This window comes from Lytechinus pictus, chromosome 4 (genome assembly GCF_037042905.1).
Source record: "Lytechinus pictus isolate F3 Inbred chromosome 4, Lp3.0, whole genome shotgun sequence".
NCBI classification, from domain to species: Eukaryota; Metazoa; Echinodermata; class Echinoidea; order Temnopleuroida; family Toxopneustidae; genus Lytechinus; species Lytechinus pictus.
The window spans coordinates 28,208,429-28,224,200 of record NC_087248.1 but is presented as its reverse complement, the minus strand read 5'-3'; the positions used below and the strand labels follow the sequence as shown (position 1 = coordinate 28,224,200).

Here is a 15,772-nt window from a genome sequence, read left to right as displayed (position 1 = left end):
TGTTTGTCTGATTTTACTTTATTATAATGTTTAAATCATAATATTTTCAGCCTGGAGTACTCCTTTTAATCGGATATTGCTTCTAGAGCAATGAAAAATTGACTACGTTGAGGGGAGTCCACGTTTTGATGATATCTTATTGTCGGGCTAAAATCTTCGTTCCACCGTTCTTATATATTAAGTTTGTCACTCCTTCGTTCATTTATCTAAAAGTAGTTGTTGACTATATTTACCTACCTACGACCCCCATGTCCAAATTAAGATAAGTTACGACTCTGTCTGCTAGGATTCGGTTGAATTCCTGCATGAAAGAAAATGGAAATAAAGATATGTGGCCATTCATGACAAAACGAAGTTAAAAAGTGTTGGGCTATACTACTACATAAAAGCTATCAGTCTTTACATGATATACAGTTGTGCTCAAAAGTTAGTAAGGGGGGGGGGCAAGAGGTCATTACCACATGGTCCCCCTCCCCTCAACCAGGATATCTTTGAAAACGGAACGTACAAGATTTGAATTTGAGGATCTTAAGCTCCATGAGAGTTAGTAGTTATCAACATTTAACATGAAACATGTGAAACTTGCACTTTATTTATTAAAAATGTTATTGTTATTGTTATATTTTGTTAATTTTTAACATAAAACTTGCACTATATCTCTAAATATGTTCTGATTGTTATTATCATTGTTATTGTTCTTAATGTTGTTGTTGTTAATGTTTCATGTTATTGTTGTTGTTGTTATTATTGTCATTATCTTACCTCCGTCCATTCAATCGAACCGATCAATCCATATTCCTCTCCTCCAAAAGAACAGAACATCAATGTCCTTCTGGGCCTCCATCCTTGATAAAAAATTACAATTCAATTATATTCATCCAAAGTTTATTGATGTAAAATTCTGACATTAACGGTTCATCAGCAAAACAAAGGTTTTTTTTTTCTCTCTCTCTCTCTCTCACCTGGTTTCGGTTAATGTAATACCTAAATGTACCATGTTCAAATGAGGAAAAAGTGGTCATTAAATAAAGGCTGAGATCTTATCTAATTTGCTCGAGGAAAAAGGAACCAGACAATGTTATAAAGCATTGGCGTAAATTCGTGACGTGAAACAATAGATCACCCCCCCACACACACACACACACACACCCTCTCCGACACCCACACACACACACAACAACAACAACAACAACAAAAATGGGTTCGTCGCTCAGATTTACGTCAGGGTTTTGAAGTACAAATACTTGCATACATCATTTTCATCTGATGCTTATATATATATTTTGTTTAATCCAAATTAAAGATTTTTTTTCTTGTGTTATATCTGGACATCCATCCCGCCCAAAACACAAACCAACATATTCTACCACTGCTATACAAAACATGAAGCCTACTGCATTGAAAGTCGTCGTTTTCTTACCTTCTTTTTTTAGTTTTCCGAAAGCTCTTGAAATCTCAAGAACCGATGCGGTCCCACTGGTAGGATCGATGGAACCTAAACCCCAGGCATCACGATGGTTCCCAATAATGACGTAACGTTCTGGTGATATGTCAGGAATAACAAATGGTTTTATAAAAGTATGAATAATATAGCTGGACTGATTTGTATAACGCTTTTTGCCCGATGACACAGAGCGCTAGCTGCTATTATACCCAGGCTTTAGCTCGAGCTACTTTAAAAAAAGCACAGAACACCCATAACAAGCAGAACAAAACCCAACAGAGAGATCTGCGAAGATGTTGGCTTTGACCATGAGAAATTGATAGTTAATACTGGATTTAAAACAAATCAGGTATTGTTTACGATATCATCTATTTAAATGTGTTAATCTAAATTTACATTCTTTGACACAAAACTAAAAAGTTTACCGCCTGACCAATTCAAAATACTAATTTGATAAGTAAAGTCGAAGATGTTACCCATGCATTCTTCACTTGCGAGTTAAATTAACCCTTTTTTGTTTATTTACAAAGAGTTATCAAAGATATTTTTCATAAAGAAATACAAATCGACATAAATTGTTTATTCATTCTAGAACATGAGGATTTATACATCGTTTTAGTAATAGCTCTATGGTGTATTTATAAGTTTATTCTGGAAAGAAATTTAAATCAGTATGATAGAAGAGAAAACGGTCTTATTCATGTGTTTAAAAGAGAAATAGCAGGAAAATCCGATTAAATGAAAAGATGCATAAAGTAGATAATAGGCTACCAAGAAGACTATTTCACTATATTTGAATTCATCTGATGTAATATGGTATATGCCATGATGATCCCTAGAAGATACTGTCTTGATTATTTTGTATACTTTGTATTGCTGAATTTTATTTTGTTTCATCAATAAATCCTCGATCATGAGGGAAATACAAAAAAAAAAATAATAATAAAAATTGATAAGTAAAGGCTGTATCTCACCTGGTTCAATAGCCCCTCTAATAAATCCGACTGTGTTATAGATAGTATACTGGTCTGACACGGAGTTGATAACCACTCTCGTCTTCCTGAATAAAACGAAAAATGACACTTAAACATTTCGGGTTTTTAATGTCCTCCTCAACAGTTTTACAAATTTAGATGTTGTCTTTCTTCATTCATCTATTTAAGTTGCACCCCCTCTCTGTTTCTCACACACACACACCCTCGCGCACACACACACTCACATCCCCCCTCACAGACACTGTGAATGGTGGAAATCAGAAGGGCTTTTGTTTAATACTCACCAATCATGTCGCTCTTTTGCTTATTTTCAATGTGTCAGGGGCCGCGGAACGGTTTTCAAAGTAGGGGGGGGGGGCTGACCATGCAAAAAATCACAATCGTATGGTCATTTTTACGTTTTTTTCATGGTTTTGGCCCCTGTGTGTTTTCAACATTTTCTAAGTTTATTTATCCTAAATTTGATCTTAATATGTAAATGTATTTTCTTTACTCGTAACTTACATTCCTTGGTATGGGGCGCCGAACCCTGGACCCACCGGGTAAGTAGTGTTTAAACCGCCACGCCAATTTTCCCGAGGAGAAGGCCCAGCCAATGATCTGTGAGTTCGTGAAAAAAATGGATGCATTTTTTTTTACAAATTGTAAGCCTTCTTGCTTTGTTAATCTTAACATACTTTGCCATTAGATACTGAGAGGTCATTGGACCTGTTTATCACAATATTTATGACAGCAATAGTAGTGATAACAATTATGATGATTATGATGATAATCATCATCATCATATTATTACTACAATTACTCTACTGCTAATACTAATGAGAAAAAAAGGTAATAATAACAATAATTATGATAATAATAATAATAATGATGATGATGATGATGATGATGATAATGATGATGATAATAAAAATGATATTAATAATAATATTGAAAACAACAAAAATGTAATACGATATATCAAATCAATAAAATTGTTGACAGTTACAATTGCTCAACGGTTCGTTTTTACTCACTTAATCAGTTTCTCTGCATCACCGTATCCTACAGGATGAATCAGAACTTTGGGCAAGTCGGTTTCGTTTACAGATCTTCTATAGGCAAAGTCTTTGAAGATATACAAAATAGGTTATTGCTTCACTTCCTTATTCCTATATACCTGGAGGAGACATACACGAATGGTCCATTTGGGGTTGAATTGAATCGAAAATGTATTATCCCCGTAAACTCTTAGAGAAATTTTAGAACTCTTCTTTGACCGTATTTAGGGTCTTTAGGAAAGGAATCCAAGATCCACAAAATCAGCCATTTTGAAGCATGTTTGCCAATTTGAGGATCCCCATAGAAAGTACAACAAGACTTATTAAAGGTTCATAACTTGCCTATTTCATAACCGATTTTGATGAAACTTGTTTTCAATTGTTCCTCTCATTTTACTCTTTCCAATAAGATCGCTTCTCTTCTTGGGTTTTGGTTTCCTTTAGAGAAGCCGAAGAGGACTTGATCAATCCTTTAGAATCGTGTTTGGGTTTTGTTTTTGTCCTGCAAGGAATCCTTCAAAGTTCTTTTGATGGTGTAATTTCTAAAGGCAAAATAGCTAATTTAATCCCTTATCACAATCCTATTGGAGTGATAGTAGGGACCAATCCCTTTGGAATTAACTTTACATCCAGTATGACACCTTTTTTAGTGAACTGCAAGAAGAGCTAGACGGGTCAATATATGGTTTGACCCGGAACAAATTGCAACAAATGATTTTTCAACTGTTTCTGGCAGTATTTGACCTCAGGAATAACATACTAAAAATCTACCAAAATCCGCATCCGGGAAAGTGGTTATTTTCAAGATGGCGTCCAAGATGGCCGCCATTCACTAAAAATGGATATAACTCACTCATTATCCACCCTAGAATCCTATTTGGGTTCATATTCCATGGTCCAATGGGTAAACGAATTTATTTAGACAAGTTAGAGTGAATATTAGCACTCCAAGGTACCAGGAAAATCCAAGATGGCGCCAAAAGCTGCCGTAGTCTAAAAAATCCACAATTCATCTATTACTTACTTAAGTGGCTTTAATTTGGTTTCCATTCGATTGTTTTAATGGTGAAGTAGTACATCGGGACAAGTTACAAGGACAGTCAGTGGTCTGGTGTGTCCATAAATACAAGATGGCTTCCAAAAATATTGAGTTTAAAATGGCTGTTTATCCTTAAAATGGGCATAGCTCATATCACATCTACCTGAGAGATATGATTTTGGTGTCTAGACCATGGTTTCAATGGTCAAATAATACATTGTGACAAGTTACAAGGACAGTCAGTGGTCCGCTGTGTCCAAAAATACAAGATGGCTTCCAAAAATTGAGTTTAAAATGGCTGTTTATCCTTAAAATGGGCATAGCTCATATCACATCTACCTGAGAGATATGATTTTGGTGTCTAGACCATGGTTTCAATGGTCAAATAATACATTGTGACAAGTTACAAGGACAGTCAGTGGTCCGGTATGTTAAAAAATCCAAGATGGCTTCCAAAAATGGAGTAAAAAATGCTGTTGCTACTTAAAAAAACCCAACATAGTTCGTTCAATATCCGGGAATATGATTTTTGTGCCTATACCATGGTTAAATGGGTCAAATAATAAATTGGGATAAGTTACAAGGACGATGGGTGGTCAAGTATGTCCAAAAGTCCACGGTGGCTTAAAAAATAGTATCAATTAGCCGCGATGGTATTTAAAAATGCAAATTGTTCATGTTATATTCGTCAAGGGCATATGATTTTGTTGCCTATATCATGGTTTCAAAAGGAATAAAATTAGTTACAAGGACAGTCAGTGGTCCAGTATGTCGAAAATCTAAGAAAGCTTCCAAAAATCGGAGTCTAAAATGACTGCTGTTACTTTCAAAATGGACATAGTTCATTATCCACCAAGGAGATATGATTTCGGTGACCACACTATGGTTTCATGGTTAAAACAATACGTTTGGACTGGTTACATTGATATGCAGTTGTCCAGTTTGCCTAAAACACAAGAGGGTTTTTAAAAAGGGAATCTAAAACGACTCATATTCAATAGTGGTCAGAGTTCTACAATATTCACCTGTAAGAAATAATGTTGGTGTCCAAATTGTGGTATGAAGGGTCAAATAATACAATCGGACAAGTAACAAGGATGGTTAGTACTCAATGTTGTCAAAGAATCCATGATGGATTCTAAAATTTCATCAAAATGGGTGCTGTACCAACTCATGAAACAATAATAACTTGTCCCCATGCATTTAAGTGCAGGAACCTAGATTATTTCTAACAGGTAGATATTTTACGTAACAGTAGTCACTTTAGAACCCATTTTTTAAGTTTACTTGGATTTTGAGGCAAAATGGATAGCTGCATATCATGGTAACCAGTCCCAAAGTATTGTTTGGCCCTTGAAACCCTAGTGTAGACACCAAAATAATATCCCCAAGGTGTATTTATAATGTTCTGCATCCACTTTTAAGTAACAGCAGCCATTTAAGACCCCCATTTTTAAAGCCATCTTCGATTTTTGGACATACCTGACACCTGACTGTCCTTTCAACTTAACCAAATGTATTGCTTGACCCTGTAAACTCTAGCATAGACAGCAAAATCATACCTCCAAGGTGTATTTATAATAAACTATGCATACTTGTAAGTAACAACAGTCAATTTACACCCCATTTCTTTTTAAAGTAATCTAGGATTTTTAAAATACAGACAACTGATTGGTCTTGTAACTGACCCTAGTGTATTACTTGACCTTTTTAAACCATGGTTTAACACCAAACTCATTTTCCCCATACAGATATTAAACAAACTATGTCCTTTTATAAGTAACATCAGACATTTTTTACTCCATTTTTGGAAGCCATCTTGGAATTTTGGACATACTAGACCACTGACTGCCATTGTCTTGTCCTAATATATAATTTGACCCTTGAAACCATAGTTTAGACACCGAAATCATATCTCACAGGCGGATTTAAAATGATATATGCCATTTTAAAGTATCAACAGCCATTTTAAAATCAGGTTTTGGAAGCCATATTGGATTTTTGGTCATACCAGACCACTGACTGGCCTTAAAATATGTCCTAATGTATCATTTTGGCCCTCAAACCAGTGGTTTAGACACCAAAATCACATTTCCCAGGCCGATATGAAATGAGCTTTGTCCGCTTTAAGTATCAGCAGCATATTTTTAAGATCAATTTTTGGACGCCATCTTCGATTTTTGGACATACCAGACCATTGACTTTCCTTGTAACTTATCCTAATATATTATTTGACCCTTGAAACCAGTGGTTTAGACATGAAAATCACATATCCCAGGTCAAAATGAAATGAGCTTTGTCCGCTTTAAGTATTAGCAGCCATTTCAGAATCATTTTTTGAAATCCATCGGGGATTTTTGCACATACCAGACCACTGACTTTCCTTGTAACTTATCCCAATGTATTATTTGACCCATTTAACCATGGTAGAGACACAAAAATCATATTTCTGGACATTGAACAAACTATGTCGGATTTTTTTAAGTAGCAACAGCAATTTTCGACTCCATTTTTGGAAGCCATCTTTGATTTTTTAACATACTGCACCACTGACTGTCCTTGTAACTTGTCCCAATGTCTTATTTGACCATTGAAATCATGGTCTAGTCACCAAAATCATTATGTCCCAGGCGAATATGAAATGAACTTTGTCCATTTTAATTATCAACAGCCATTTTAAACTCCATTCTTGGAAGCCATCTTGGATTCTTGGACACACCAGACCACTGGCTGTCCTTGTAACTTGTTTCAATGTACTATTTCACCCTCAAAACCATTGAATAGAAAACAAATTTAGATGAATTGTGGATTTTCAGCCTACAGCAGCCATTTTGGGCGCCATCTTGGATTTGCCTGGTACACTGGAGGGCTTATAATTCATTCTAGCCTATATCAATTTTTTTACCCCCAGACCATGGAATATGAACCGAATTAGGATTCTATGGTGGATAATGTGTCATTTGTATCCATTTTCAGTGAATGGCGGCCATCTTGGACGCCATCTTGAAAATAACCACTTTCCCGTATGCGGATTTTGGTAGATTTTTAGTATGTTATTCCTGAGGTCAAATAGTACAAAATACCGTTGAAAAATCATTTGTTGCAATTTGTTCCGGGTAAGGCTATTTTTGGTCGTATATTGACCCGTCTACAGTTCACTCCAAAGGGATTCGTGATGCACTCCCGGGACATGGGCGGAAATCCCAGGGGGGACGCGTCCCCCTACCCTAAAAAGTAAGGGGACACAATATCAAATGTCCCCCTACTATTTAGGTCTTTTATGATGGAAAGAAATACATCATTCAAAATCGAAATCAAACATGACTGTATTTTGGACGAGATGACTTTTTTTTGTCAAATTTATTCATGACCTGACATTTGGGGTGATAACCTTTTTTTTTTTTTTTTTGCTTGTCAAATTTTCCAGCCAATGGTCTCCCATACCTTTGGGGAGAGATTTCAGCCCTTGTCTCGGGATGCACTCTAAATAGATGTACAGTTCACTCCAAAGAGATTGATCCCTATAGTATCACTCCAAGAGGTTCGTGATTAGGGATTAGATTAGGTCTTTTGCATTATTTAGGGAGTACATAAAGAGCAAGAAAATACATGGGTATGAGGATTCAGAAAAAAGGTGCAACCATGGAGCTACTACACTGCAAAAACTCCGGTGTTGATTTAACACCAGCCCGGAATCTATATATTATGTCCACACCAGAGAAGTGTTAAAACAGTACCAGTTTAGTTTTAGTCTAACACCAGAAAGGTGTTTATTCAATACCAATTAGTATTAAAACAGCATCGGTTTGATTCCAAACTGGTGTTGTTTCAATACTTCTCTGGTGTGGACATAAAGATTCCGGGCTGGTGTTAAATCAACACCGGAGTTTTTGCAGTATACTCCATGGTGCAACGAATAAGAAAAAACAATGGAAAAGGGATTTTTTTTTTACCTCTCGACGGGTAACCAGGGGTCAGTGGATCCCCAAAATCCTTTTTGACCGAACCCCTCTGCCCCGATGTGCTAGGTAGGAATTTGCCGTCAGGGTAGGGAAGTCCTATATCTGGGCCGACGCCATAATTCGCTGGGTCCGTATACATTAGTAGTGCCACACAACCAAAGTTGTAGGCATTCGTCGCCTGTAGAATGATGTATGTGTATCATGAATACTTAAAGAAATATATAGGCCTTGGTTGTATTAACGCTGTATTTGAATGATTTAATTCTATCTTTAATTTTTATATATATATGTTTCATTGAGGGAAAACTTTCAAAAACTAAATAAGCATAGATAGCTATAACATGCAAATATATATGCACTTGTGGATTATAATCTTTCAAAACAATAGATAATGAGTCATCAATGAAAGAATTAATACGTCGATTGCATGATGGATAACAATGACAAATAAACGCTGTGGGGGCAAAGCAGGAAATATGAAGTGCGCATAAAGACCATGTTTAGTAGTTTGCAAACCAATTTATACGTACACCTGTAATAAGATAGATCTACAATCAGTAATACATTTTCAATTAATTTTTAAGATCAATTTGCTTTTGGAACCGACGTCATTAGAATTCTTTAATATTGGTTGAAAAAAATGTTGTACAATGCAAATAAAATAAGTTATAAACTCTACCATTCGGTATTACTAGTTGTACTATCGGACTTGGGTGTTATGATCAAATCCAATGGTGTGGTTCTCTCGGAACACCAGTACATTTAAGACAGTGTTAACTACCCACCTTGGTATACCATCCCGTCCCTCCGTGTCGGGCGATGACGATCTTCCCTGTGAAGTTAATAGTAGGGTCCAACTCATCCAATATGTACTCATAGTCCTCAACCCTTCCAAAGTTTACGTAAACCAAGTCACCCTGCAAGTGTGATATAGCATAAAATATGAACTGCGCATAAAGATCACGTTTAGTATATTGCGCACATTTAACCGGGTTTTATTTTTTGGCTATATCGTTAGCTGTTTCCGTGACCGTACTTTTAGCCAATCAAAGACTTAGACTAAGATATGCTTATATTAAAAAATCAATATTATATAAAGCTAACCCATATAGATATGTGCTAAGCATATTACAGTGAACTTTGGTGTCGTGGTATATAATGAAAGTTGATTATTGCGGGCTTAAATCAGGGTTGTTTGGTTTAGTTTTCTTTTCTTTTTTTTATAAAGTACATGATCCGAGTTATCAAGCTGATAATCTTCTCCCAAAATTCGTTAAAATTATCCCCAACAGCAAACACATGCACAAACACAACTAACACTAGTGTCAAACCAAACTATCCATTATTTTAGCCACTTTAGCCGTTTCCCATTAGTGGCCGTTACAGGTTTCACTATAGGCCTACATTTATTTACTTTTGACCACTTACCGTCACATCTCCTGTAGCCGAGTATGCATTAAATGGCGGAGGGATATCGGGCTGTAATAATTCCTCTTCTCCGAATGGATCTTCCCTCAGTGCTGACTGAAATGCAATATTCCCATTGGCTGGATCTATGATATGAACCTGGATGAACAAAAATTTAAAACGACAATGAGAGGCAGATATAGATTAAAAGTTAATAAATAGATTGATAGATAGATAGAGAGAGGGGGGATTCTTTTAACAAAGCAAATCTATTAAAAAATAAGGAGAAACGGTTTTTATTGCCATGATTAAATGAAATTTGTTAAGTCTCAGACCCAATATACAAATTTTCTGTAATATTACTAAATGCAATAGCACAGTAAGATTACAGGTATTCTCGAGTCTCTATTGCAGGAACTTCTAGGTTTTAAGAAGAATTTTTAAACGGTGTGATGTTATTTCAATAATATTATGTCAAAATCTATCACATAATAAGGTTTTTGAAATAAAATGGTCAAAATTTTGATTGCTCGTTTCACTCGGAGATTTTTCTATAGAAATTTAAGGACATGTCTGGCCCCACAATTTTTCAGTTCATTACACCACTGATAGAAAGGTAGGTAGTTAGTTAGATATGTAGCCAAAGCAAAAACACAGCAAAAACTGCGGTGTTAACCGGTGTACATAGAGGACCACACCAGTTATTTTACACCGTTGTTAAATTGACAGTGTTAGTTTAGCACCTTTAGGTGTTATTGCAACACATTTGGTTGTTACATGTACACTCTTTGGTGTTATATTCAATCTCTAGGGTGTAATTTTAACACCAGAGGGTGGGGTCCTCTATTAACACCCACTGGTGCCAGTTTTAACACCACGGTTTTTACAGTGTAGGTAGGTAGGTAGATATCCGCCGGTAGACCTTTAGAGTGTCTAAGTTTGCATATTTTGCTTGAAAAAGCTATACAAAAAACGGGGGAAACGCTTAAGGCTACTTAGAGTAGAATATATAGTCAATTTATAAGAGTATTGATAATACAAAGACATGTCACCTTGTTAGCTAATTCTTCATTATCTGGTGATGGAGGATGCTGAAGATAGACCTTATACGAGACCAACTCGGCAGAGTCCAATCCTTGTTCTAGCCACGCCCTCCTGATGTCATCCGCCCCTTCCCTGTCGGCTGGTGTCCCAGCAACATGCGGTTTCCGAGCGTAATATCTAAAACCACAAACCAGATTGGGTATGTTCATATTTTTTTCTGATAACGAACAATGGCGCGTGTGCGTGTGTGTGGGGGGGGGTGTGTGTGTATGTGTACGTGTACAAACACAAGTATCCTGAGTCTCTGATGGATTTGGAGGTACTCCGTGTATCCACTCACGGCCATAATTAGAGAATAACGTGTTTTAAAACGCCGAATTCATTTATTTATATCTACTTGTGTTTTGGACCCAAGACCCCCACGGATATTCATACCAGAGTGGAGAAAATGGTATCCATGGTAACTATATACCCGAAAAGTAAACTCCCGAAGTTTAAGCATTTACCACGATGTTTCCACTTTTTCTTTGAAAAGACACATTTTCTTTTCTCCTTTTGTGTGTGTGTGTTTTGACCCTCTAGATGGGTATGCGCCTTAATCGAAAAGGGGGGTACCCTTTTTCAATTTCTCTCTCCCCCTCTCTCTCTCTCTCTTTCTTTGTCGCGCGTACGTACACAAATATATTTCAGTGTCCCTCCCCCTTTTTCGGGCAATGTTGTTGTTGTTGTTTCAATAGGTCAAACTAGTAAGTTGTGACTATTGCTGCCCTTAATTGTGTACTTACTTTCTATTTTCACTATAATTCATTTGTTTATCAGTGGATATAACTTTCAGTTAGAAAGGTAATAGTCCATGGGAATCAAAATTCGAAATTAAGTCTTTGATGTCAATATTATTGTCTGGCCACATCCTGGCCGGTAAGCGCGGAAATTAACTATGTCCATGACACCAGTAATCATTTACTATTACGGACCAAAGGGCACTATATTATGAGAATAAAATCGAGTTCAAATACTGTTTCGATGTATCCAATTCCAATATGTACATATCGTTAATTACCCATTGTGATATTTGCAAAGTTGATACGATCTTGAATTACATGCTTGCGAACAATGGGCGGATCCGGAAGAGGGAGGGGCGGTTGGAGGCTAGGAACCCCCCCCCCCCGATGTTGTCAAATTTTATTTTTGCTAAATTCTCTTTCATGGTGGTGACCTTTGGTGATTTTTCACTTCCCCTTTTTTCTTTTTTTTGTTTCCATAAATTTAATTAAATCTCTATTTTCTTGTTATCATTAGATTTTTTGGGGGTGTGCGTTGCAGAAAATTCGCGGGCAAATTACTGACGCCAGCCGGTCAATATCACAAATCTGCCTCTGTTTACCGCGTTGTTGATGTTTGAAATTTTATATCAAGTTTTAAATGAAAAAATATTCTTAGGGCCTACACTTTCCCAAGAACATGTTACAGAACTGGAAATGCGTGTGAAGGTAACAAGTTTGTAATGAAAATCAGAAAAGAAGATGAAAAATCATTCCAGTCGGTCTTATTGATAGTATTTCTATACAAACATCATTTAGTCGGGGAGATCATGTTGACATTGACCGAAAGTAAATGAATCTTTGGATATGGTAAATGAATTTTTATTGGACTTTAAACAACATTTGTTACATATGATTACACTCTTAGGGGGCATATGGGCCGTGGAAAAAAATTCATGGAACGAAGAAATAAATCCGTCGGAAGCTACTCAACCCCTCCAAAATTGTCTTACTTTTTTCTATGACTTATTCAGAGGGCTCGTTGCAGCACTGGCAGCTACCCCCACTGTCACCCTTACCCCTCATCCCAATGTTTTAACCTGTTTGTTTCATTGCCTATATGCTCTTTTATGCCAACTTTCGTCCTGCATCCACAAAGCCTGACATAATAATTTCTGGATCTAATCCAAATCAGGGGTGTTTTTGCTGAAACAAAATAGTCAATGATTTACACTATCAAATTTGCTCCGAGCCAATCAGATAAAAGGATTTCGGCAGCTTATAACAATTGTCATTGAAAATAACTGACATTTTGTTTAATGAAATGCTCCTCCGACAAATTGCTCCGCTGCAAATTACACACATTAATGGAATGACCAACTTCAAACCTGAATTTATAAATATACCATATCCTAAACCTAATGCTAAAATAAAACATATAAAACATAACCCTAAAAAAAGTAGCATAAAAAACCTTACCCTACAAAATAACATTAAAAAACCTAATATTGAAACCGTACACTGCAAAAATTCCGGTGTCGGTTTAACACCAGCCCGGAACCTATATGTCCACACCAGAGAAGTGTTAAACAACACCAGTTTCGTTTTTGTCTAACACCAGAAAGGTGTTTATACAACACCAATTAGTATTAAAACAGCATCGGTTTGATTCCAAACTGGTGCTGTTTCAATACTTCTCTGGTGTGGACTTATATAGATTCCGGGCTGGTGTTAAATCAACACCGGAGTTTTTGCAGTGTAACACTATATCTTAGACGAAAAAAAGCCCGGAGCAATTGCCGCCGGAGCAAATGTCGTGACGCCGATACGGTTTTCTTACCTGAGATTTTCCTTTATATTCTCGGCACTGATTTCTTCCATGATACGGTCCGCGATGCTCTCATCCGGCCCCCTGGTTTCGGGGTTGGTGTACTCCCCATCCCTTGCAGGGGCGCTGAAATACCCGATCAGCACCCCTACCCCAATACCAACACACAGGGTCGTCACACCGACTACCACCTGAACCGTCCGAGGATTCATCCTGGTCGAAGAATGAGCCCGGTGCTGAAATTGTTTCGTTCATGGGATATAAAGTTTATTAGGGTGTATATATAGACCGAGATTGGACTTTGCTTGGATCTGATAATAGGCCAACTAAAAAATAAAAAAAATAAAAAAAATAAAAAAAAACAATGATAAAACGTAGCTCGAAATCATGAGCGGAGACACAATTATTATGGGAGGCAGAGGGCGACACCGCCCCTCATTCACTGGCTCAATGATCCCAAGTTTGAGGGGGTCATGCATGATGGTGCAAAATTTCTTTTAATAAAAAGTCGCAAGAGAGCGTTGCGAGAGAACGAAAAATGACACTTTAAATACTAAAAAATCTAATTTTCTGACAGTTTATAACATTTTCAGCCTTTACTTTTCCTTGGGTTTTCTTTTTGTTTCCTTTTCTTATTGGCAGATTGTTTGGAGGGAACCATGCCCCCCCCCCCCCCCCATGTATCCGCCAGTGCCTTCAGTAATTTTATTCTTGTTCGAAAACAAAGAGAAGAGAAAATAAAAAAACGTACAGGAAGAGAGATCTTGGCCGGGCCATTTTTTTTTACGGAGCTCTAATTTAAAGAAAAATCATTTTTGGTTATATCACCATGCGTCACTCAAGTACAATATATAGCATTATCTCGCCCATAAAGGGGTACATCATAATTAGACCCCAATCGATTTAAAAGGATGAATTTTTTTTTTGGTTGCTGTCGGCGAAAGCAATGAACATGATGAAAGTGTTTTGTTATTATCGACTCTATATTCGACAGACACAATGTGAGAAAACAGAGCGAGCACCCCACCCCCCCCCCCCCATTCGCAAGTATAAATATACAAGAAAAAATACAAAAAAATATAGTGTCTAAAGTAAAGACAACAGAACTATAAAATAAAATAACTTTATAACGAGCAGTAATTTATTTTTCCCATCGTTTTTCTTCCTTTCTCCCTCTTTTTCTCCTTTTCCCTGTTTTTTTTGCCAGCCAATTGGGGGAGGGGCACGTGCCCCCATGCCACCCCCCCCCCCCCCGTAGTTACGCCACTGGCCCCCAACTCTTCCACCAGTCAAATAGTTCTATACAACTTTTCTAAAGTTTTCCCCAGTTTGGACAAAATGGGGTTAAGTTATTTTACTTTCTTATAATGATCGAGCGTTAGATGGCGAACTGCATTATATGCTAGCATATATGCACAACAAAAAAGTAAGTCCCCCCTAAATTAAATTGTTGTAACTTTTGAACGGAATAATTTTGAAATATGATATTTCGTACGTGGTTTTCTACACTCATTAAGCGACTCCTTGGGAAAAATGAGATTGATCAGTTGTGTCATGCATGAGTAATCAAAGGTTGAATGAAAAATGACAATTTTTGAAAGTCACATGAGTCGACTTTCAGATTGTCACAATGTGTAAATACAAACTGGGGCAAAAATTGTTTTTAGGTGAGTTTTACTATCCATCAATTTAGCCACTTCACACAAAATGTTGATATCGTATTTTTATGGTTGAGTGAGCACAATGTTTTGTGACGTATCATCATAGGGGTTTACGACAGTATCCCCTACAACTTGTTAAAACATATTAAAATTGGAAAATGTTGGTGGCTCCCCCAATTAATCGGCCCCACCCCATTTTAAACATTCTGGATCCACCACTTTGTCCATAAATTCAACTGATCCTGAGAAATTGTTAGGGAGAGAATACATGCATTTATGCAGTATAAAGAGTATTCATTCCCAACACTAGCGTACCTACGGGGGGGGGGGGGCAGGGGGTCACTCTGCCCCCCCTGACGAGCCACAACCCATACAAAATACATATCACTACCCCCCTGACGAACTTGAAAGACCTTTTATGCCCCCCCCCCCCCCCCTGACGAGCTTGAAGACTTGCTTGTCAATTTTTTTCTGGAACAATAACCTTTATTTTTTATTGAAGACCTTTTTTCTTTTCTTTTTTTTTGCTTGTCAATTATTTTGGCGGCCGATTTTGCCCCCCCTGTGGAAAATCCTAGGTACGCCACTGAT

The 15,772-nt window shown here is 37.1% G+C and overlaps 1 protein-coding gene across 1 annotated transcript in view; it reads right to left on the bottom strand.

Moving 5' to 3' along the window:
* LOC129258745 (N-acetylated-alpha-linked acidic dipeptidase 2-like) overlaps positions 1–13,965 on the bottom strand; it is a 43,623-nt gene extending 29,658 nt beyond the window's left edge. The window contains exons 1-11 of the mRNA XM_054896973.2: positions 13,533–13,965; positions 10,940–11,108; positions 9,909–10,046; positions 9,266–9,397; positions 8,472–8,658; positions 3,456–3,546; positions 2,944–3,039; positions 2,419–2,504; positions 1,421–1,540; positions 763–845; positions 238–301 (exon numbers count right to left, since the gene is read on the bottom strand). Coding sequence (XP_054752948.2) covers positions 238–301; positions 763–845; positions 1,421–1,540; positions 2,419–2,504; positions 2,944–3,039; positions 3,456–3,546; positions 8,472–8,658; positions 9,266–9,397; positions 9,909–10,046; positions 10,940–11,108; positions 13,533–13,732 — 1,366 coding nt within the window. The 5' untranslated portion in view covers positions 13,733–13,965. The remainder of the gene's footprint in view (positions 1–237; positions 302–762; positions 846–1,420; positions 1,541–2,418; positions 2,505–2,943; positions 3,040–3,455; positions 3,547–8,471; positions 8,659–9,265; positions 9,398–9,908; positions 10,047–10,939; positions 11,109–13,532) is intronic.
* Between the last annotated feature and the right edge of the window lie 1,807 nt (positions 13,966–15,772).